Source organism: Ambystoma mexicanum, chromosome 11 (genome assembly GCF_040938575.1).
Source record: "Ambystoma mexicanum isolate Mex_15411 chromosome 11, UKY_AmexF1_1, whole genome shotgun sequence".
NCBI classification, from domain to species: Eukaryota; Metazoa; Chordata; class Amphibia; order Caudata; family Ambystomatidae; genus Ambystoma; species Ambystoma mexicanum.
The window spans coordinates 32,155,444-32,178,723 of record NC_090934.1 but is presented as its reverse complement, the minus strand read 5'-3'; the positions used below and the strand labels follow the sequence as shown (position 1 = coordinate 32,178,723).

At 47.2% G+C, this 23,280-nt stretch overlaps 1 protein-coding gene across 2 annotated transcripts in view; it reads right to left on the bottom strand.

Annotated features, from left to right (window-relative positions):
- BSDC1 (BSD domain containing 1) overlaps positions 1-23,280 on the bottom strand; it is a 217,421-nt gene that overhangs the window by 117,201 nt on the left and 76,940 nt on the right. The window contains exons 7-9 of one of the 2 annotated variants that reach the window (XM_069622470.1): positions 22,103-22,171; positions 21,863-21,944; positions 692-1,177 (exon numbers count right to left, since the gene is read on the bottom strand). In XM_069622470.1, the coding sequence (XP_069478571.1) occupies positions 692-1,177; positions 21,863-21,944; positions 22,103-22,171 (637 nt within the window). The remainder of the gene's footprint in view (positions 1-691; positions 1,178-21,862; positions 21,945-22,102; positions 22,172-23,280) is intronic. The other variant, XM_069622471.1, reaches the window with a different exon arrangement.

Sequence of the window (23,280 nt, the reverse complement as noted above, 5' to 3'; positions counted from 1 at the left end):
CCCGCTCCCACACTCGAGCTCTGGAATGCCCACCCCATTTGTAATAACATAAATCCATTCATCACCAATTCGTTTGTTTTGCACTAACTCCCACTCCGACAGTCCTCAGCTAGTCACTAATATCCTGGCTGCCTTACACACCAACTCTTCTCTCACTCTAAACAGAGGCCAGGAGGATAGCTCGGGGGGGAACATGCTCGTCTTGGAAACGGGACAATGCCTAGAAAAGTTATTGGCGAAGTGAGAAAAGGGATACAATGTTTCACCTCAGCACACCACATAAGGTGGGGTGTGCTGATCTCACAAAAAAGGAAGTACAGGTAGATATACAAAGTATCCCCAGCATTGGTGACATCTGTACCCCTGGTGTTGTAGGCAAAGAGCTGCCTACACAATTACCTGCACAACAAACAGATACCAGAGCAGAGGCACCGGTACCTTTGAAGAGGGGCACAGAGGGCATCTGTACGCAGTGTTATAGGAAGCGATGAAGGGGCTCTCGCATGTGCTTATTCTGCTGCAGGCAGTGCTCCTAGAACCCTCAACTGTACCTGTGCCATTATAAACTATGCTCTGCGGTCCTTTGGCTCCAGCCTACACCTGGATATAGCACCCTTGGCCTCTCTTTCAGGTATCCCATCAGTTAACCCTCACACCACTCCCTCCTTCCCTTGCCCTTCTGCACACCAACCTTTCTTGCCGTTGTTGGAAGGAGTGGATTTGCCACTATCAGAGTTCAGCTCAAAGACCCGTAAATCACCCTCTTTCGCCGTGGCTTTTGCTGCACCAGCTTTGGCCTCAGACTGCACCATGGGTTGTGCCAGCTCTGCAGGGGAGCATCCAGGCTGCGACACTCTCAAGGCAGGGTCTTCAGGACAGTCTTTCTGCAGCCTCTGGGGCAGATCGGCACCTGCCACTGGTCCAGTGCTAATATGTGCTGGAGCAGCTACCAGATTTGGGTTGGCGATTTGAGTGACAGGCGAAATGGTGCTCTCAGTGCTCTCAGAAGGGCTGGTGACGTTGGCTGTGGGGTCTGCATGCAGCACTTCCTGCTCCTCTAGTCCAGCAGTGGAGCTCACAGGGGACATGGACACCTTGCTTGCTGAAACAGGAGCTGCTTCTTTTCCAGGATGTGCTAAATCCAGATGAGATGGTGGCGCGACACCCACAAACTCCTCTGTAGAAAAAAAGAGAAAGGTTATTTTTCCAGCAGCTCATAAAAGGTGGAAAATAACAAAAGCACAACACACTGAAGCAGTTACCTCCCAAGGAGGAGACTCCTCCAACCAGAAAGGCCTGGAAAAGGAATCTTTCAACCCTGTCCCCGTCCAGCATCCACACGCAGTATAGAGTGGGCACAGAGCCCTTCTCCAGCTTGCTAAACAATGAGGATCCTGAAACTGTTCTAGTATCACACGGTGAACTGAAAATGTAAGCTCTGCCAGCAAGCCCCACCTTAACACTTGTGTTAGCAAGATGGACACGTTTAGCTGTGAAAGTGAGGGGGATACCATGATTACACATAAGCCCTTAACTACCCTACCTATCAAAACTCTCCTTAAGAGGATAGCATGGCACCACCTGTTAATATACCGGAGAAGGATGCAGCATAAGCCACCTGAGCTTCACAATCATTTCCCCAGCCACATTAAACCGCCTGCCCGTCAGTAATCGCCTACCTAAGGCAATGGTGCATGGGTAGGAGAAACATAGAAAAGAGGCACACACAGGATCACTCACTCAGCACACTCCTTTCTTCATGAGAGTAGTCAATATTTCATTAGGCAGGCTTTATAATTTCAACAAGGTATATGAAAGGTTCAGTCCAAATTTTAAATAAATGTATACGTTCTCTAGCACTTTTGACATCGAGCACAGTGGACAATTAACATGAGGGAGAGCGCTACGCATAAGCTTAAAATCGAAGTAACAAGCTGCAAAGCAACCTCACTGCCCAACCAGTTGTCACAGCTGGCAACAGCACTGAGCACATCTGCCCTTCGGAGTACCACGTCTCAAACCACATTCTGTGCCTTTCAAGTCATCTACCGTCCCCCGGGCCCTGCAAAGTCCTTCTGCAAAGACCTCAACACTCTTCTATCCTTAATCTTGCCTCCACTTTGCCTTTGATCCTCCTTGGTGATTTCTATCTGCACCTCTCCTCTACGCATTCTACTATTCCAGTCTGTTCTATTCTAGATCATCTTTTTCAGTCTCCTACTCCCCCCTTCCCATGTTCCGGATCCGCTCTTGATCTCGTCTTTTCTATCACGCCATCTAGTTTTTCTGTTTGTTCCCTTGCTGTTTATTCCTATGACCATCTGTTGCTACCGCCTCCTCCTCCTACCTCCAGTCCTATTATGACTTTTCATTGTCACACCTCGAACGCTTTGATTCTTCTGCATTTATCTCTGCCCTTGCCTCATCCCTTCCATCTTTCATCTTGCTCGCTTTCTCTTCCCGCTGACAGTATAGCATCACTACTGACTGGGTGTCTGCAAGACACACTGGACTCTCTCCACTCTTCCTACCCTTTCTCTCAAACTGGTAAGCCACCAGAACCTTGTTATTCCCTGCGCTATGTGCCTTTCCGTCGACTATGACAGGCCGATCATCGCTGGAGGAAATCATTCTCCCTTTTGGATCTTGCTATACTACCCTCCTTACACACTTCTGACTCTACTCTATTTCTAGCCAAGCAAAAGTACTTTCCTGATCTCTTAAATTCCTCCTCTTCTTCTCACACACGGCACATGTTCCAAGTTCTTAACAGTATTTCTTCTCCCTGCTGATACGTCCATTTCTTCTTGTCTCTGCATTGCTGATTTCGCCACCTACTTTGACTCAAAGGTAACTCTTCTTCGCTCCTCCATTTCATCTACCTTATCTTGTGAATCGGATTCTAGCCCCTCTGTAGTTTCTACCACCATTATCCTCCATTCATACTAAACCTTTAGACTTGCTTTCTAAAGCTCATCCTACTGCGGACCCCTCTGATCCTTTCACTGTATTCCATTCCAGTTGATTCTCTTCCTTCTCCTGGGATCCAGGGGTCTGTAAACAATTGGTTCTGCTCTTATGTGACTGATCGCACTCTGTTGCTTGTGCTGGTCCTCCTTCCCTTCACTTTGACATCCCGCAAGATTCTGGTCTTGGTCCCCCCCTTTTTTCATTTAACAACTCCTCCCGCCACAATTTTTTCTCACGGTCTCTCACATTACTTCTATGGGGACTCAAACCATTTTTTTCTTTTCCTCCTACTCAGACACAATTAAATCGACACTGTCTTCATGTCTTCTGACTATCAAATTACTACATTCATCTTAATGCATCCAAGACTGCGGTTCTTTTCTTTCATGCCACTAGAATCCCTTTGTCGCTCCCTCCTTTGTTCATCTCTTTTATTCCACATTCTCTTCCTATTTTTGTTCTCTTCAGCTCGCAATCTCAGAGTCCTCTTAGACTCCTGACTACCCTTTTCCCCCTCAAATGTCTTCAGTGTCCTGTGCTTGTCGTTGTTAGGAAGATTTATCATTTATTGTAATTAATCCACCCTCCTAGTGAGGCCCCCAGCACTTTTTGCTGCACTTCTGGAACCTTTTCTTTAAATCCTGAAAGAGTTGAGCCTTTTTCCACTCATTCATTCTTGTGGGCTCTGTCTTTTGGAACTCTATTCTTTATAATAAGCCTGTACTATGGAGTCACATTGCAGAGGAGCCAACACAAGCACTTTCTTCAAACTCAAGGTACTGTGTGGAAAAATGTATTGCTTACCTGATTCCAAGAAGTCACTCCAGAATGTTGGAGTGCACATAGATGTGTCCAGGGTAACCCCCTCTTACCGCTGACCCAAGCTGCTGCTTGTGTCTCCTTTACGAGTCAGTTGTTTTGGTCTCCTTTGTTAGTTGTTAACTTGCAGTTTCATTAAACTTTAGACACTGGAAGAAATCTGCAGGAACTGCGGAGAAGCCTTCTCCGAATTGCCTTTAGCTAGGGTTTTTGGACTTAACAGACTTGCTAGGCAAAGAAACAGTCTATAGAACCTTGTACTAAGCTCATGTTGCACTAACCACATATTTTCCACCCTTCAAGTGACTTTTCTATATGTTTGCAGAGTAAATGCATTACTGTGTAGCCTGTTGAAAACCGGATGAAAGTGCAATTACCGATGATACGATAACCTTGTCTTTTTCCCTTTCTAACATTACTACAAATGTAACCGCGAACAAACACAAAAGCGAGAGTGCCCTTTTGTCCAGGCCTTACCTCCACACAGACCCGAAGACTGCGCAATTGAAAAGGAACCCTCGGCAGTGATCCCTTTCGGTAGGATGTTTATCCTTTCCGAACCCGAGAAAAAGGCCCTCAAAGAATATCTGGATACAAACCTTGAAAACGGTACCATAAGACCTTCAAAATCACCAGCAGGCGCATCGTTGTTCATTGTTCCTAAGAAAGATACCCAGGAACTCCGACCTTGCCTCGATTATCGTGGCCTAAATCAATGCACTCTTAAGGACCGATACCCACTACCCTTGATATCGGATATCCTGGAAGCCGTGAGAGGTGCAGTAATATTCACCAAATTGGATCTCAGGGGTGCCTACCATTTGATCCGTATCCGGGAAGGAGACGAGTGGAAGACCGCCTTTAGAACACCCTTTGGCCATTACGAGTACCTGGTCATGCCCTTTGGACTAGCCAACGCCCCAGCAGTATTCCAACGTTTTATGGATAGGGTGTTCTCTGACATGTTGTTTCTCTTCGTCATTGTCTATCTGGACGACATATTGATTTTTTCCAAGGATCTTCTGAAGCATGAAGGACATGTAAAGGCAGTTCTACAAAGACCCTGGGAACATCGCCTCTTAGCCAAGCCTGAAAAATGTTTGTTTCACGTTACCTCTGTGCACTATCTGGGATTTATCCTTAGTCCAGAGGGGATTGGCATGGATCCTTCAAAAGTAAAAGCCATTCTCGCATGGCCTACTCCCATGTCCGTGAAACAAGTCCAATCCTTCCTAGGACTAGCCAATTTCTACCGAAAGTTCATCGCCACCTTTTCCGAGATTGTACAACCTATAGTGGCTCTGCTAAAGAAGGATACCCCTTTTGTCTGGTCAACATTACAAGAAACTGCATTCCAGCGTTTGAAGACCGAGTTTACACAAGCTCCTATTTTGGCTCAACCCGATACAAGTCGAGCCTTTTTAGTGGAAACGGATGCCTCTAATTACGCTATAGGAGCAGTGTTGAAGCAGAAAATGGAGGACGACTTGGAACACCCCGTTGCTTATCTTTCAAGAACCTTAACTCTGAGTGAAACACACTATTCCGTCCTGGAAAAGGAACTGTTAGCCATTCGCCAAGCCTTCACTGAATGGCGACACCTACTTCTGGGAGCTAGATATCCTGTCCAAGTCCGTACTGATCATCGAAACCTTCAGATTCTACAGTCACTGGAGTGCAGGAACAGTCGTCGGGCACGTTGGGCCTACTTTTTCGCCCAGTATCAGTTCCACATCACTAATGTCCCTGGATCACAGAATCTGATCGCCGATGCCTTGTCTCATCGTCCTGACTACGTGACCACTGAAGATAAGGCATATCCTAAAATGTTTTCTCCCACGATCTTCGTAGCCCAAGCAGTTAACCTCCTGGAAGATGTCTGATCGCAAACCCAATCCTCGGAAATATGGAAGGACATTTCGAGAAGAAACCAGTGGAAATTAAGAGCCAAGCAAGGCTACTTATTCAAGGACAATGCACTGCTCATTCCTACACGGAAGTTACAGCAGAAAATAATAAACCTTTGTCATGACACACTCCATTCCGGGCACCGAGGTATCACCAACACCCTCCGTCTCATACAGAGACAGTTCTGGTGGCCTAAAATGAAGTCTGGCGTACAGCAATACATCCAGGCTTGTGTGATCTGTGCCCAAAATAAACATAACAAAAGACCGGCGGGTCTTCTTCTGCAGCCCACTAAACCATGGGAAATCATCGCTACAGACTTCATAGTGGAGTTACCACCTTCCCGAGGATATACTACCATCATGGTCACCATAGATTTGTTCACCCATATGGCCCATTTTACGCCACTGATGAAACTACCCTCCTCTTCAGAGCTAGCTGGAATATTTCTGGAACACATATTCCGACTACATGAGCTTCCTTCCAAGATCATATCTGACCGGGGTCCCCAATACATTTCACAATTCTGGAAACACCTCTGTCGGATTTTAGGAATCCAACGTGCCCTCTCTTCAGGATATCATCCCCAAACCAACGGAGCCACAGAACGTGCAAATCAGACCCTGGAACAATATCTCCGATGTTTCGCCACCAAGGTCCAGGATGACTGGTCTCTCCTGATACCCATTGCGGAATTCGCTTACAACAACTCTGAACACTCACCGCTACAGACCAGCCCTTTTTATTGTAGTCAGGGGTTCCATCCATCGGTTTTACCCTCAGTTCTTCCTTACCCTACACCAGTACCTACTGTTGACTCCTGGATCGAAACTCTTATCAACATTCACCGGGAGGCTAAAGAACACTTAAAGAAAGCCAGATTACAGACCAAGAGGTATGCGGATTCCAAGAGAAGACCAGGTCCTTCCTATACGGTCAGTGACCGAGTGTGGTTGTCATCAAAGCTACTCCCCTGACACTTGCGACCAAACAAGCTGGCTCCCCGCTACTATGGTCCATTTCCCCATCAAGATTATCATCAATCCTGTCTCATATCGAATCAAGCTACCCGACTCCTGATAAAGAATTCATCCAGTTTTTCACACATCCCTATTGAAGCCCTACATCCAATCCTCTCGAAAATCCAGTAGACCTCCTCCTCTACTGGTTGACAACCAACTGGAATACGAGGTGTCCCGGATTTGTGACTCCAGGTATAAGCGGGGCCATCTTCAATACAAAGTGGAGTGGAAAGGCTATCCTCCTAGCGAAAGGACCTGGGAACCTGTTTCAAATATCAAGGCTCCTCGGTTGCTCAGAAGATTTCACCTAATACACCCGGGGCAAACCTGGAGGAAAAAGCCTTCGGAGGAGGCATGCTGTCATGAACTTCAGATCACGTCCCTTTTGGACCTCCTCGCCCTTGTCTCAATGGGGCTTAGATTCCGTACTACTTCCAACATGGCCGTCCAGAGCTGAAGCCCTTGCTTGCTCCATGCGCTGAACGTGGCGTGATCTATTTATAGACCACACCTTCCGTGGCTCCGCGCGTCTCAATGCTATTGCAAAGTAGCCCTCAGACGTGTGTTCGTAGCTTGCGGTATTGTTTCCTTTGTCCCAGTGCTATTACCCACTCCTGACCCTTTTCCCCTGTTAGGCAGAAACCTGTGCAGTTCCCTTGGGGAACACTGCAAAAGATTTAAGACTACAGGTATAGCAGTAAACCCACTTGGTAGCAGTCTGTACCACCCAGATTTACCTGGTAGCTGTGGCTGAGCAGTCAGACTTCCCTCAAGAAGAGTTAGGCAGTATGCAAAGTATACACAATATGTACTCAGGCACAATAGCACAAGCAAACACTGACCAGAGCTTGGTTTCAAAAGTATATAGTTATTTATTTTTAAGAACACACAAATTGAAAACACTCTAGCAAAATATAATAAAACACTCCAAACACAGTTATATGGAAAGCAGTCCCAATCCTTATTCCTATCTAGACAACCCTAGGTTAACACCACATAATTAAAACAGAGGTGAGCGCTTAACGTTAGATGACACTCTAGTAGGTTAAAGAAGGGAGGGAAAAAGAGCAGAATTAGGATAAACACACCACTCTAAGGTCAAGAACACTTTTGGTAAGCTCAAAGAAGCACAAAGTCACAGGTGAGCAAAAGTCACTAAGCAGGGCCCACTCTTAGAGCAGACAGAGCGAAAACGTGCCCAAGATCACACCTTTGGTAGGGATTCAGAGTCTTGCAAAAGAGTTCGGAAAAGAGTTAGAGAGGCTCAGAAAGTTTAGCCAAAGTGTCCCAGGCAATCCCAGGATCGAAAGCCGAGGGCTAAAACTACCTCGTACAGTCGGTGGCAAGGGAGCCAGGCGGAACACGGTACCTTAACGGAAAGGATCCTCCAGCGGGGGCAGTTGTTCCAGGCAGTGGCAGCAAGGCTCGACGTCGGTCAGGGGAGAAGAAGATCTCGCTGAAGAGCAGAAGAAGAAGGTCGTTGCACTGCCTGGGAAGAAACCAGCCGCAGAGTCCTCCGGTTAAAGGGTTGTACCGACTTTCGCGGTTGGGGTAAAAGTGGTGGGGTTCCGGTTGCCGGGGTGCTTGGCACTGGCAAGGCGGCCACGGGATACCTCGAAGAACGGAAAGAAGGTGAAAACTGGTTGTCCCCACCAGTCAAGGGAAGGAGCCACTCCGTTAAGAGTTCTCCTCGGTCGTCGGGAAAAGTGGTGAGATGGTTCAGCAGGGCTCCACCGGCGGTGTCGTCGTAGCAGATCAGCTCAGCTCGTCCCTCGTTGGATTCTTAGGTCCTGTGGCGACTTCTGAAGTTCCAGTCCCCAAAGCCCTGCTTTTATGCAGCAAACCCCCATTCACCCAGCCTAGCTGTCACTCAACCATGCTAAGTGGTGAGCCGGCCGGCTCACCACTTGGGCCAATCAGGACGGAGTGCGACTTAAGTTACCTAGGTAACTCAGTCCAGGGTGCCAAAATCCCCCTCCACCCCTCCTAAGTACCCCAGACAGAGTGGCACCACTTTGGAGGGCTTCTGAGGAGAAGCCCGCCAAAAGTGGGACAAAGGGCTCCACTTTGGGTCAGAGTTACAGAGGCGAACGCCAACGCCATTTTAGTATCAAGTTTTGGCAAAAAATCCCAACCGGAGTTATAATAATAAATATATAAACCGGCGGTATGTTTAAGGCTACCGTAAATAAATAATTAAATGTGTTAGCCTAAAACAATGGGAAATCCCATAGGAAAATATTCGCGGTCGAATATAAAAAGTAGTTTCCACTGCCACCAGCCAAAACTCGATCAGGGGGGACGGAGACGTGCCCCCTCGACTAACAGACCCTGGGGCAATCGAATTGCCCCAGCCAGTACGTCCACAATATGATGGTTTGTACTGGTTCTGTTCAGGATTTAAGACTAGTAAAGTCTTTGGTGACTTTACATGCCCTGGGAGACAGTAGTTAGTCCCAGGGTATGGAGTCTATGTTGGGGAGTCCCTAGGACACCCCTGGGGTATGGCACAGAGGGTGCTGTGTAACCCACATCCAAAAAATACATGAGGCCCTATGGAGTAAAAGACCCCATAGCCCATTCAACACAAGGTTTAACCAAGAAAACACACTTCAACATGCCCAAGAGTGAGGGTAAAAGAGTCTCACTCTTGGCAGGAGAAAAAAAAATAAACCCCAGAAATCCAGCAAAGCTGCTGGGGGACTCACTAGGTAGGGAAATTCAGCCTAAACAGAGAATTCTCCCTAACACTCGCCCCCCCCAGACTAAGGGACAGGAGGATTTAATCCACTCCTGGATGAACCTCATACCTCTAGTCGATGATATACATCCTAGAGAGTCCATCAGCATTTTGATGGTGACACCCTGACCTATGTTTAAGGGAGAACTCAAAGGTTTTCTTTTGCAAGCTAAAGGACCTACAAACCCTTTGAGGAACATTAGTCTTTTTGGTATTATAGGGGATCTGGTTGACCAGTCCCTCAGAAGTTGGTACAACTTCTGAACCTATGTTAGGCTTTTTCAAGGGGTCCTTATAAAGGATTCCCTTAGATCTAGAGGGGCCTCCAAGGTTCCACACCACCGCTCTCTTGTGGGAGCAGGTTGGGTCTTAGGCCTCTTGGTTGGAGGGGTTGGGGTTAGGCAATGTGCCTGCTTCCCCTTCCTCTTAGATCTACCCTTACCTATTTTAGGAGTTTCCCCCTTAATATTAGGATTTGAGTTGGGGTCTTCAGTAGAAGATCCAACAGTCTGAAGGTTTCTGGCCTTAGACTTTTCTTTTCTGGTTTTCCACCAGCACTGAGAATTACCAGTTCTCTCAGGTTCAGATAGGGGCCTAGTTGGTCTATCCACCTCTTCCTCAGAAGCAGGGGGAGTCAGAGACTCTGAAACTAGGGGAACAAGGGTGGAGCTTGGTTGGGGCTCCCATGTTCCTAGCATACTATCCTGAAATGTGCCTGGGTTAGAGGTCAACTTACTAAAACCAGGGCTTGTAGTGGGGTTCTCAGTAGAGGGTCCCACAGGCTTAGAAGGGTCCTTCAAGGTAGTCTTCCTAGCCAATTTGGTTAAGTTCTGCTTCTCCATACTGGGAGGCCTGGGGGTATGTGACACTACTCCTAGAGTTCTTAGGTCATTCCCCAACAGGACCTTCCCAGGTACCTCAGTCTGAACACTGACAGGGATCCTCACTGTCATGTTGTTACACTGAATGAGGGCTGTTAGAATAGGAACCATTTGGACAGGGCCTCCAGACATCTTAGTGGGACCTTTGGGTGCTTTAGCCACATCCTCAGGTCGAAAGAAGCTTTCATCCACTACGGTTCTGCTGGCCCCAGTGTCTCTCCTGGCAGGAGTATCCTGGCCATTGACAAGAACACTGTCCACATAATACACCTTAGAGTTACCAGGTAGGGAGTTATACACAACCCTATTCTGGGGACTAACCAGACCCCTAGGCTCTAAGTTTACAGTTGCTTGAAGACCCAAGGGTTCTTCAGCAAAGAGTTCAAAGTGGGCACTAGCCATCTGTACTTCATCCCCTGGAGTAAAGGCTAAGGAGACTGTGCTGATCCCTGCAGGTTTACCCTTGCACCTGGGATCCCCTTTGATATGGTCAGTAGCCTTACAGATATAGCATTGTCCAAATGCTCTCTGAAACGGTGGCTTGTCCTGACCCCCTTCTGGTTTTTGGCCAGAAGGTACACTAGCCTGTTGTGGTTTACCCTGGGGTTTACCCTGGTTATTTGGTTGTTTGTGGCCCTCTTTGGTATGGGAGGTATTAGAATTCTCTGGATTCACTTTGGGTGGCTGCTTTCCCTCATCCTTTTTCTGAGTGACCCCAGAATCCTTGTGAGTGGCCCTGTTGGCAACCCACAAGTCAGCAGTCTTAGCTAGTTTCCGGGAATCTAATTCCCTGGAATCAGCCAAGTGTTGTCTGAGCTCAGGAGAGCAGGCATCATAAATAGTCTCCAACATAAACAAATTCTTCATACCTTCATAAGTGTTCACCTTGTAACCCTTAACCCATCCCTCTAAGTTTTTCAACCCTTCACTCACCCAGGTAGCCCAAGGGGTACCATCATGCTTTTTGAGGCTTCTAAACCTCTTAAGATACTGGGAAGGGGTCTTCCCAAACCTAGCTATCAAAGCTAGTTTCACACATTCATAATCCTTCCTATCCTCCTCCCCCATCTCCATTACCACATCAGTTGCAACAGGGGGAAGCCTAGAGAACAACCAGGTGAGTAAGTCATTTCCTGTGCTGTTCTGGAGCCCATGATTATATTCAAACAGAGACAACCAATCCAACACATCCAACTTAGGCTCATACATACCAACCAATTCTTTAGGCATCCGGGGTCTTTTAGGACTGGAACTTCTAGATGAGCCAGAGAGAGAAGCATTTTCAACAGATAATTTCTTCATTTCTAAGTCATACTTGAGCTCCATTTCCCTTAGCCTTAGTTCTTTGTCAGTTTGAGCATTAAGTTTCTTATACTCCAATTCTAGTTTCATTTTCTCCAGTTCAAAGTACTGAGGACTAAATGTGGGACCTGGTAAAGGTCCAGTAGGTACAGCAGGTAGAGCAGGCAGAGGCCTAGGGGGGACAGTCACAACAGCCTCACCCTCCTCTTCTGACTCTTCCTCAGAATCATCAACATTTTGCTCCATGTTAATTTCAATACTGTCATCTACAGTTGCTGGAGTGGTAGGTTCCTCTGAACCATCACCCAGACTTTGGTTAGCTAACAATCTTTCAATCAGCTCCATTTTCTTGCCCTTAGTCAGGAGATCCTTATGTTTACAGAGCATTCTTAAACAATCAGCAGTTTTGTCTGCAAGGGACTCTTGACTATAGCTTTCTATAACTGACATGTTAGAGGATTATTTTTACAGTGCTAAGCTTTGTGGTTAGTTGCACTAAGGTATCTAGAGCACAATAAAATGTATACTCAATACAAATCCCACCGCTGTACACCAGTGTTAGGCAGAAACCTGTGCAGTTCCCTTGGGGAACACTGCAAAAGATTTAAGACTACAGGTATAGCAGTAAACCCACTTGGTAGCAGTCTGTACCACCCAGATTTACCTGGTAGCTGTGGCTGAGCAGTCAGACTTCCTTCAAGAAGAGTTAGGCAGTATGCAAAGTATACACAATATGTACTCAGGCACAATAGCACAAGCAAACACTGACCAGAGCTTGGTTTCAAAAGTATATAGTTATTTATTTTTAAGAACACACAAATTGAAAACACTCTAGCAAAATATAATAAAACACTCCAAACACAGTTATATGGAAAGCAGTCCCAATCCTTATTCCTATCTAGACAACTCTAGGTTAACACCACATAATTAAAACAGAGGTGAGCGCTTAACGTTAGATGACACTCTAGTAGGTTAAAGAAGGGAGGGAAAAAGAGCAGAATTAGGATAAACACACCACTCTAAGGTCAAGAACACTTTTGGTAAGCTCAAAGAAGCACAAAGTCACAGGTGAGCAAAAGTCACTAAGCAGGGCCCACTCTTAGAGCAGACAGAGCGAAAACGTGCCCAAGATCACACAGTTGGTAGGGATTCAGAGTCTTGCAAAAGAGTTCGGAAAAGAGTTAGAGAGGCTCAGAAAGTTTAGCCAAAGTGTCCCAGGCAATCCCAGGATCGAAAGCCGAGGGCTAAAACTACCTCGTACAGTCGGTGGCAAGGGAGCCAGGCGGAACACGGTACCTTAATGGAAAGGATCCTCCAGCGGGGGCAGTTGTTCCAGGCAGTGGCAGCAAGGCTCGACGTCGGTCAGGGGAGAAGAAGATCTCGCTGAAGAAGAAGGTCGTTGCACTGCCCGGGAAGAAACCAGGCGCGGAGTCCTCCGGTTAAAGGGTTGTACCGACTTTCGCGGTTGGGGTAAAAGTGGTGGGGTTCCGGTTGCCGGGGTGCTTGGCACTGGCAAGGCGGCCACGGGATACCTCGAAGAACGGAAAGAAGGTGAAAACTGGTTGTCCCCACCAGTCAAGGGAAGGAGCCACTCCGTTAAGAGTTCTCCTCGGTCGTCGGGAAAAGTGGTGAGATGGTTCAGCAGGGCTCCATCGGCGGTGTCGTCGTAGCAGATCAGCTCAGCTCGTCCCTCGTTGGATTCTTAGGTCCTGTGGCGACTTCTGAAGTTCCAGTCCCCAAAGCCCTGCTTTTATGCAGCAAACCCCCATTCACCCAGCCTAGCTGTCACTCAACCATGCTAAGTGGTGAGCCGGCCGGCTCACCACTTGGGCCAATCAGGACGGAGTGCGACTTGAGTTACCTAGGTAACTCAGTCCAGGGTGCCTAAATCCCCCTCCACCCCTCCTAAGTACCCCAGACAGAGTGGCACCACTTTGGAGGGCTTCTGTGGAGAAGCCCGCCAAAAGTGTGACAAAGGGCTCCACTTTGGGTCAGAGTTACAGAGGCGAACGCCAACGCCATTTTAGTATCAAGTTTTGGCAAAAAATCCCAACCGGAGTTATAATAATAAATATATAAACCGGCGGTATGTTTAAGGCTACCGTAAATAAATAATTAAATGTGTTAGCCTAAAACAATGGGAAATCCCATAGGAAAATATTCGCGGTCGAATATAAAAAGTAGTTTCCACTGCCACCAGCCAAAACTCGATCAGGGGGGACGGAGACGTGCCCCCTCGACTAACAGACCCTGGGGCAATCGAATTGCCCCAGCCAGTACGTCCACAATATGATGGTTTGTACTGGTTCTGTTCAGGATTTAAGACTTGTAAAGTCTTTGGTGACTTTACATGCCCTGGGAGACAGTAGTTAGTCCCAGGGTATGGAGTCTATGTTGGGGAGTCCCTAGGACACCCCTGGGGTACGGCACAGAGGGTGCTGTGTAACCCACATCCAAAAAATACATGAGGCCCTATGGAGTAAAAGACCCCATAGCCCATTCAATACAAGGTTTAACCAAGAAAACACACTTCAACATGCCCAAGAGTGAGGGTAAAAGAGTCTCACTCTTGGCAGGAGAAAAAAAATAAACCCCAGAAATCCAGCAAAGCTGCTGGGGGACTCACTAGGTAGGGAAATTCAGCCTAAACAGAGAATTCTCCCTAACACTCGCCCCCCCCAGACTAAGGGACAGGAGGATTTAATCCACTCCTGGATGAACCTCATACCTCTAGTCGATGATATACATCCTAGAGAGTCCATCAGCATTTTGATGGTGACACCCTGACCTATGTTTAAGGGAGAACTCAAAGGTTTTCTTTTGCAAGCTAAAGGACCTACAAACCCTTTGAGGAACATTAGTCTTTTTGGTATTATAGGGGATCTGGTTGACCAGTCCCTCAGAAGTTGGTACAACTTCTGAACCTATGTTAGGCTTTTTCAAGGGGTCCTTATAAAGGATTCCCTTAGATCTAGAGGGGCCTCCAAGGTTCCTCACCACCTCTCTTGTGGGAGCAGGTTGGGTCTTAGGCCTCTTGGTTGGAGGGGTTGGGGTTAGGCAATGTGCCTGCTTCCCCTTCCTCTTAGATCTACCCTTACCTATTTTAGGAGTTTCCCCCTTAATATTAGGATTTGAGTTGGGGTCTTCAGTAGAAGATCCAACAGTCTGAAGGTTTCTGGCCTTAGACTTTTCTTTTCTGGTTTTCCACCAGCACTGAGAATTACCAGTTCTCTCAGGTTCAGATAGGGGCCTAGTTGGTCTATCCACCTCTTCCTCAGAAGCAGGGGGAGTCGGAGACTCTGAAACTAGGGGAACAAGGGTGGAGCTTGGTTGGGGCTCCCATGTTCCTAGCATACTATCCTGAAATGTGCCTGGGTTAGAGGTCAACTTACTAAAACCAGGGCTTGTAGTGGGGTTCTCAGTAGAGGGTCCCACAGGCTTAGAAGGGTCCTTCAAGGTAGTCTTCCTAGCCAATTTGGTTAAGTTCTGCTTCTCCATACTGGGAGGCCTGGGGGTATGTGACACTACTCCTAGAGTTCTTAGGTCATTCCCCAACAGGACCTTCCCAGGTACCTCAGTCTGAACACTGACAGGGATCCTCACTGTCATGTTGTTACACTGAATGAGGGCTGTTAGAATAGGAACCATTTGGACAGGGCCTCCAGACATCTTAGTGGGACCTTTGGGTGCTTTAGCCACATCCTCAGGTCGAAAGAAGCTTTCATCCACTACGGTTCTGCTGGCCCCAGTGTCTCTCCTGGCAGGAGTATCCTGGCCATTGACAAGAACACTGTCCACATAATACACCTTAGAGTTACCAGGTAGGGAGTTATACACAACCCTATTCTGGGGACTAACCAGACCCCTAGGCTCTAAGTTTACAGTTGCTTGAAGACCCAAGGGTTCTTCAGCAAAGAGTTCAAAGTGGGCACTAGCCATCTGTACTTCATCCCCTGGAGTAAAGGCTAAGGAGACTGTGCTGATCCCTGCAGGTTTACCCTTGCACCTGGGATCCCCTTTGATATGGTCAGTAGCCTTACAGATATAGCATTGTCCAAATGCTCTCTGAAAGGGTGGCTTGTCCTGACCCCCTTCTGGTTTTTGGCCAGAAGGTACACTAGCCTGTTGTGGTTTACCCTGGGGTTTACCCTGGTTATTTGGTTGTTTGTGGCCCTCTTTGGTATGGGAGGTATTAGAATTCTCTGGATTCACTTTGGGTGGCTGCTTTCCCTCATCCTTTTTCTGAGTGACCCCAGAATCCTTGTGAGTGGCCCTGTTGGCAACCCACAAGTCAGCAGCCTTAGCTAGTTTCCGGGAATCTAATTCCCTGGAATCAGCCAAGTGTTGTCTGAGCTCAGGAGAGCAGGCATCATAAATAGTCTCCAACATAAACAAATTCTTCATACCTTCATAAGTGTTCACCTTGTAACCCTTAACCCATCCCTCTAAGTTTTTCAACCCTTCACTCACCCAGGTAGCCCAAGGGGTACCATCATGCTTTTTGAGGCTTCTAAACCTCTTAAGATACTGGGAAGGGGTCTTCCCAAACCTAGCTATCAAAGCTAGTTTCACACATTGATAATCCTTCCTATCCTCCTCCCCCATCTCCATTACCACATCAGTTGCAACAGGGGGAAGCCTAGAGAACAACCAGGTGAGTAAGTCATTTCCTGTGATGTTCTGGAGCCCATGATTATATTCAAACAGAGACAACCAATCCAACACATCCAACTTAGGCTCATACATACCAACCAATTCTTTAGGCATCCGGGGTAACCCACATCCAAAAAATACATGAGGCCCTATGGAGTAAAAGACCCCATAGCCCATTCAACACAAGGTTTAACCAAGAAAACACACTTCAACATGCCCAAGAGTGAGGGTAAAAGAGTCTCACTCTTGGCAGGAGAAAAAAAAATAAACCCCAGAAATCCAGCAAAGCTGCTGGGGGACTCACTAGGTAGGGAAATTCAGCCTAAACAGAGAATTCTCCCTAACATCCCCCTTCCTGATTCCGAGCCTTACTAGCATTTCCCAGACTCCCGGATTCCTGGACTCTGCGTTCCCGGAACTAAACGCAACCTGGAACCAGACGAGACTCGAGCAGCACTGTTCAAGACCAGGTCCGTTTGCAAGAAGGCAGCGATCGAAGACACCGGCAAACAACGGACAGAAGGGGGGGGGGACTACTTGACACCTTTGAAGTGTATTATATAGTATTCCTAAGTGTTCTACAGTTACCGTCTAAAGTATTAAAAGTGATTCCGGTGTAACTATAATAAATATATATCTTTTATATAAAAATATGTGTAAGTGTTTCTTTGCTGTGCCCGTCTAGCTAAGATTCGGAGTACTTACCTGCAGCTCACATCTTCCTCTTACGATGAGCCCGACTGCTCTGCCACACTACCAAGGTCCTAAGCTAGTACAGACAGAGTTGGGGATCTACAAGCCACTGGGATAGCTTAAAGTCTTACTGCAAGTAGGACTTTAGAGAAAATTTGGGAAGGAGATGGTCCTATCCCCCCTCACCTTTCCCGCTGTAAATAAATTACGTGTAAGCGAAGGGGTGAGAGCCACCCACCCCCAAGGTGCGTCCCCTTAGGATACAACAGAGACTTATACAAATAACGTAGCTCATATTCCCGAGAACAGACACCATTTTGTATTAGAGCCGATGCCATCTATTACTAGGCCCGAAAAGCTATCCCTCTGCTGCTCGTAGCCCTCCCCACCCCAGCTTCTCGCACAGAAGACCCAAGCCAACGCCACCCCAGACCTGCTCCGCACGAGCCTTGTTCTCACTGAAGTCCAGCCGTTTATTGTTGCAAATGTTTAATATTGTTTCCGTAGAATGTGTTCGCTGCAGAGCGCGAGACCGGAGCAGACCCCAGCACTTATCTGTCTCCACCAAACTTGTCTGTGCCCTCTCAACCCCCACCCCACCAGACCAGGGTCCATCAGCCCCGACCCCCCAATCTCTTTCATGATGATACAAATCTTACCCCCTTGCCTTGACCAGTCCAGGACACCCACCACAACTCTAATCCCGCCTAGCAGTATATTCTCCCTAAAGCAACATGTCTGCTCGTATCATGAGGCACAAGGGACAGTAAACAGTAGATCAAACCCCCAGGCGGAGACACTTGGGCGCGGGAACCTCAGTATCGTTGAAACCCTGAATTTAGAGGTCGTAATGCCAATATATGAGTCCATCCTCACTAAGTAAATGCAAGGATTTGATGTTCGCCATTATTCTTGTATTATCAGTTTGTTGTTTAGCTGTGTATCGCCTGTTCGCCCGACCTTCACTGCGGAGATGAGCCCAGCTGAACCACGTGCCACAAGATCGACTGGCAAGCAGCAGCCTGGCATCCCCTATAGAGCAGGCTGCGCCATACGGCCCCTCCAATCAGCATTGTGACTCGTTACTATATGCAGTGAAGTAACCCATGATCAAATAGTTTCTTATAATGTGCTGCCCGGGCAGCCGAGTTCTTTATATAAACTTTGTCATCCTTGCAACTCATCTGTTGGTCTCATTCCCTGAAGGGGTGTCTTATCTTTACTTTTGCATTTTTATGAGGACACATGTATGAGTGGGTGCCTTCAAAAACTCCCCTAACAGTCCTCGTAGTATCCGTCTAGCCAGTCCTTTTTGGTCCTTTCTTGGCTCTAAAATCCTCATTCCCTTATTTGTTCTGGTCTATTCTACTGCTCTTAACTTCTGCCTGGTCTCCCAGGGTTTGAAATCGAGGGGAGCAGGAGCTATTTGGCTCCTGCTTCTGGCCTAGAAGAGCCTGGTCAGCTTTACCAGGAGCTACTTTTGGCTCCCCAGGCCAAATGAGGCCGAACAAACACCTATGTGGATTTAAATGTGCATTTGGGACAATCTATAAATAAGCATTAGGATAAATCTATGCTACATTTAAAGCATAAGGGGTCATAAATAATACATAAAGTGATATGTCTGCGTCTTATGTGGAAGTTAGATTTGCAGAACGTCAAGTACTAGCTCCTGGTTCCCCAGTGGTAGTAGCTCCTGGTCACTGGTTGATAATGGATCGCAGGAACTGCCTTTTAGCTCCTGTTCATCGCATTTTAATTTTGGTCCCTGCTTATCAGCTTGCTCTTCTATATGCCTTCTCTTCTCTTCCCCTCACAACTATTTCTCCTGCAATGGCTTTCCTTCAAATCCAGTTTACCATTTGATTTTATGAGTTCTGTTTACTGACTTCACGGACAGGCTCCCCCATAGCTCTCCCCCTTAATCCCCTTCTACTTTCCTTCCCGCTCACTCCATTCCCAATTTCTTCTCTCTTTTCCTCAACCCTCTTGTGCTCCCCCCCCCCCGATTTCCCTGCTTTTCTGCATTAGCACCTACATTTTGCAGTAAGGTCCTTCTTGATATTCGTTCTTCCTCACTCGCCCTCTTTCGCACTCACATTAAAGGCACTTCTAATCTATCCAATGTTACTTGTACGGTTTGGTTTTGTTACAGCGCTTTGGCGTATAGCGCTTTATAAATTCAATAACATACAAAATAAATAGGTATCCCCTAAAGGGGACAATCCAGCACTTTACACCAGTGGCCTTCACATTTTGTTTTGCCCAGCCCCCATTAAAAAAATGTCACATTGGGCTCACTGGTCATCGAGGTCACTGGAAGGATGGTCGGGGAAGGGGGCACGGGGGGTGGGCACAGCGGCCCAAAAACACCATCCCTATAGTCACTGGGAGAAGCTGTTGGCATGCCAAGTGACGAATAGGGCCACCCTCTCAAACATAATAATTTGTGTTCTTATATAGCGCTTCATGTCAGATTTCTCCCGCTTTAAAGCCCTGTAATAACAGATGTTATTAGCTGATGTTCCGATTATCGATTTATCGGCTTTAGGAGGAAGAAAGGCTATCTCAGCCCTACTGCGGGATTCAACTTTCAAAGTTCAGGCTTCCCAGTTATCAAAACCAGTGCTTTATTCGAGAGCTATCCCCCCCTCAACATGTTAGACCTGTTAGTCACCAAGCGGAGTGAAATCTGATGGCTTTGAAAGTGGTCCCCCATTAAAGTCAATGTGAGGCACTTTGATAGAGGCGCAGTAAAATGAGTCCAAGAACTGCGTGTGCGTGTGTGTGTGTGTGTGTGCGCGCGTGTGCGTGTGTGTGCGTGTGTGTCGGATTGAGGCAGAGGTCTGTTCCAGCAGACTCGCACCCCACAGCCCCGAGCAGACTGCTTCAAAAGGTTAGGCACAAAGGATGGGATTTCCACTGTAGCAAAGCGGCACACCCTCATAATTATCTCCCATTTAGAATTCCCTGTCACTGATCCCTTGTTTATTACCCCCTCCCCCCTCTCCTCACCCACATTTGCTTCACACCATCTCCCATGTTCGTTCTTTTTCTTGCAATTGTACAATCTTGCGCCAGTTCCATTTATTTATTGTTTGCGTGTTAAGCGTTTATACAGGAAGTACATCCTGTTTCAAAGCGCCCGCAAGGCAACAGGGAGGGGACAAGGGGGGATGTGAAACAATGAATACAAAACTAAATACATAAAGAAATATTAAAATGCAGTGGGGGAGGGGAGACAAACCTACTATGCCTTGTGAGTGTGCAGGATGGAGCGGGGATGGGGTAGGTGCTCCCGTGCTCATGGGTGAGGACCAAGAGAAGTGAGGGGACTGATCAACAAATGCAAAGGCATGTGGCGTCTCAGAAATTAGCATATCTAGGTGAAATATGCACATTTCATTAAACTGGCTTTGCATGACCACCCAAATTGCAAAGGATAATGGCATTTGCCTTTCAAAAAATCAACACACGCACAAAACCAAGAGAGGAGATTTTCTTTCAATAGTGTTTTTGAAAACGTTAAAAGGTGTGCATGGTTTAAACTTCAAGAACCAATACAAATGTTTTCCCTGGAACTTGCAGTACCGAAATGCGACCTTTCACCTTTAGTTGTTTGCTATTTTTCATCAGATTATACAGTGCAGGGTGACATGTCCGGCCTGCAAACTTGATGGCTTTATTTCATAAATTCAAAGAGGACATTCAATGTTTCGTTTCTCATTTTAGCTGGGGGGACGGAGGGATGTTGCTGAGACCACCCTCTGAAAAAGTGGGTGGACTCCGCCCCCCCACCCCAGTGTACCCTCGACTTGAGCCCTGTCCTCTACTTTTTTTAAATTAAGTTTTACAGCTCCTATACTTTTATTTTAAAAAGAAACCGTTCCGGAACGGTTTCGTTTTAAAACAACAGGGTAGGAAAAAGTAGAAACTTGCATTTCAGTGCAGTGCACTGCACGTTCTCTTAAACAGCAGGTGCAAGTGTTTGGGTTTTTTATTGTGTGTGGGAGGCGGTGTGTTGATGGGCTTTTGGGGAGTGGGTGCAGGCTAACAGGGGACATAGTTCCATTGCTACTTTTCGTACACTTCGAGCACTGGGGAGGACAGGGCCCCAAGGGCTCCCTCTTTCCTCCCCCAAACAGACTCTTTCACGGTTCTCTCAGCCGCCCTCTCTACATCTTCCTTCCTAGCCTTCCAAGTGACGTTTCTCTCTGTCGGTCTGGCCCCCTCCTGCTCCGTCTTTTGCTCTCAATCACCGTTGATCTGTCTCTTTTGCTTTCTCGCCCTGCAGTTCTCTCTGCATTCCTTCATCTCCCCCTCAGCTTCCTCTTACTTAACCCTTCCACTGCCTTTTGTCCCAATAAACTCTGCTGAAATAAAGTTTTCTGGACGTTTTCATTCCTGCTTTAAGCTCGTTCCCAGTCCTGTCTCTGGTTGTCTCCCCCACCCCCCCACCACTACTGTCCCGCCCTCTTCTCTACCTCCATTTCGGTCCCTCTCCGCTCTTCAGGTTTTATCACCTCTCACCCCCCCCCCCGCTTTGATGCTCTCACCCTCCATTCTTCCCCAGTTTCTAGTCCCCTCCTCCCCATTCTCAAGACCCTCCTTTGTATCGCCCCTCACTCTCTTCCTCTCGCTTTCTCCTGTTCTCTCACACGTCCTTCTGTTTGCATCCCATGGCGCCCCACCAGTGCCCTGTGCTGCAGGCCAGACATTGCACAAGCGTGTGGGAAGGGGCTGTGGGTGACCTAAGCTGAGCAGCATCCCACCATAACAGCACCATGAGGCTCACAACTCATCCTACACCATGAGAGAAAGGGGGAGGGGCTCAATAGTACACCTGTTACAGCAGAAAGGGGGTGGTCGCTTACCATCATCCTCCTCCCAGCGACAATGCTCCTCCTGGGCGCTCTGCTCGGCTCTTTGCTTCAGGGCGCACCTCCGTGCCTCATCCTGAAACGATAACCACCAGATAAAACCAGAGACTCGCCAGAGCAGGCGGCACAAGGTAAAGGAATGCTCTCCCAAGGGAAACGCGCTTCAGAGAAGGGCCGGCTGACATCTGCCACACTTACTCACACTGGCTATACAGGGGTGACATGAAAACCCACCTGCTCCAAGGTGTGCACTTTGTAGAAATAGCGCTGCCAAAACTCAGAGTGTGAAACTGCAGCTGGCACCTGTGAGAAAGAAGAGCACGACAAGAGGTACAAGAAAACATGAAAATCAGAATAGTAGAAAGACAAGAATGGGGGCAAAATGGTGGAGAAACCGATAAACTGAAAAATATATACTTTAATAGAGTCACACAGATAAAACTATTAGTTCCAATAAGTACTTTAAACATGAATGCACAGTATTTAAAAAGACACCAAGTATATGTATCAAAACACGAATGCCTATTCAAGGACTCTCCCAACCCCAATTTCTATACAAGGGTCCTTTGCAAAGGACCCGCACCCATAATAAAATAACCAGGGGATGTGGAGAACCAGGATTCTATACAACTCACGAGTAGGTAAGTACCATGTAGCCTGCACAACTAAGTGCAGTGTCCTAAAGACACATCCCAACCGTAGTGTTAGGGGAATTTACCAAAGTACTGCCTCTGGCAGAACTTAGGAAATCCCACCTTTGGTGAACAGGGTTACACTTCTCAGGTCTGGCCTGAACTATCCAAAGGCTTGGTAGAAATGGACGAGCAGCCAGGCTTGGTCTAAGGAGGGAGGAGGGATGTAGTACAGAACTCAGAACAGGAAAAATTCACTGTAAAGTAAAAAGAAATATATATGTTTTATACACACTAAGGCACACTGTTAGAATTCTAAGTTCATTCAAGTACAGAAACATATTCACAGTAAGAGTACTTGCAATATTCTTAACACAGATAAGCCAAGGACATTCATAGGTTAAGTATGTTCAGAATTACTTGTAGGGTAAACAATTCACATAATAAAACCACCTGAAACATTTATGCAAACTGTTCCAAACTCTTGTAACTTTGTATCCAACCCGCCTGACACCAGTGACCAGCGGTTTGGCAGAAAAGGCAGGAAAAGTAAAGTACACTGAAGAGCGGTAGGATCCCTCTGGATTCCCTACAGTTGCAGGTAAGTAACAACGGTTGGTTTCACAGGCTCAGGGAGGTTAGGAGGACCCCCCTGAAGGAACGCCCCCCCAATGTGCAGTGTCCCAGGGCAGGTGGACTTCTCACTAGAGCACAATGGGTTGTTGTCCCCTCAATCTAACTCTAGAGAGACCTAGAGGGGTGCAAGATACAAACTATCTG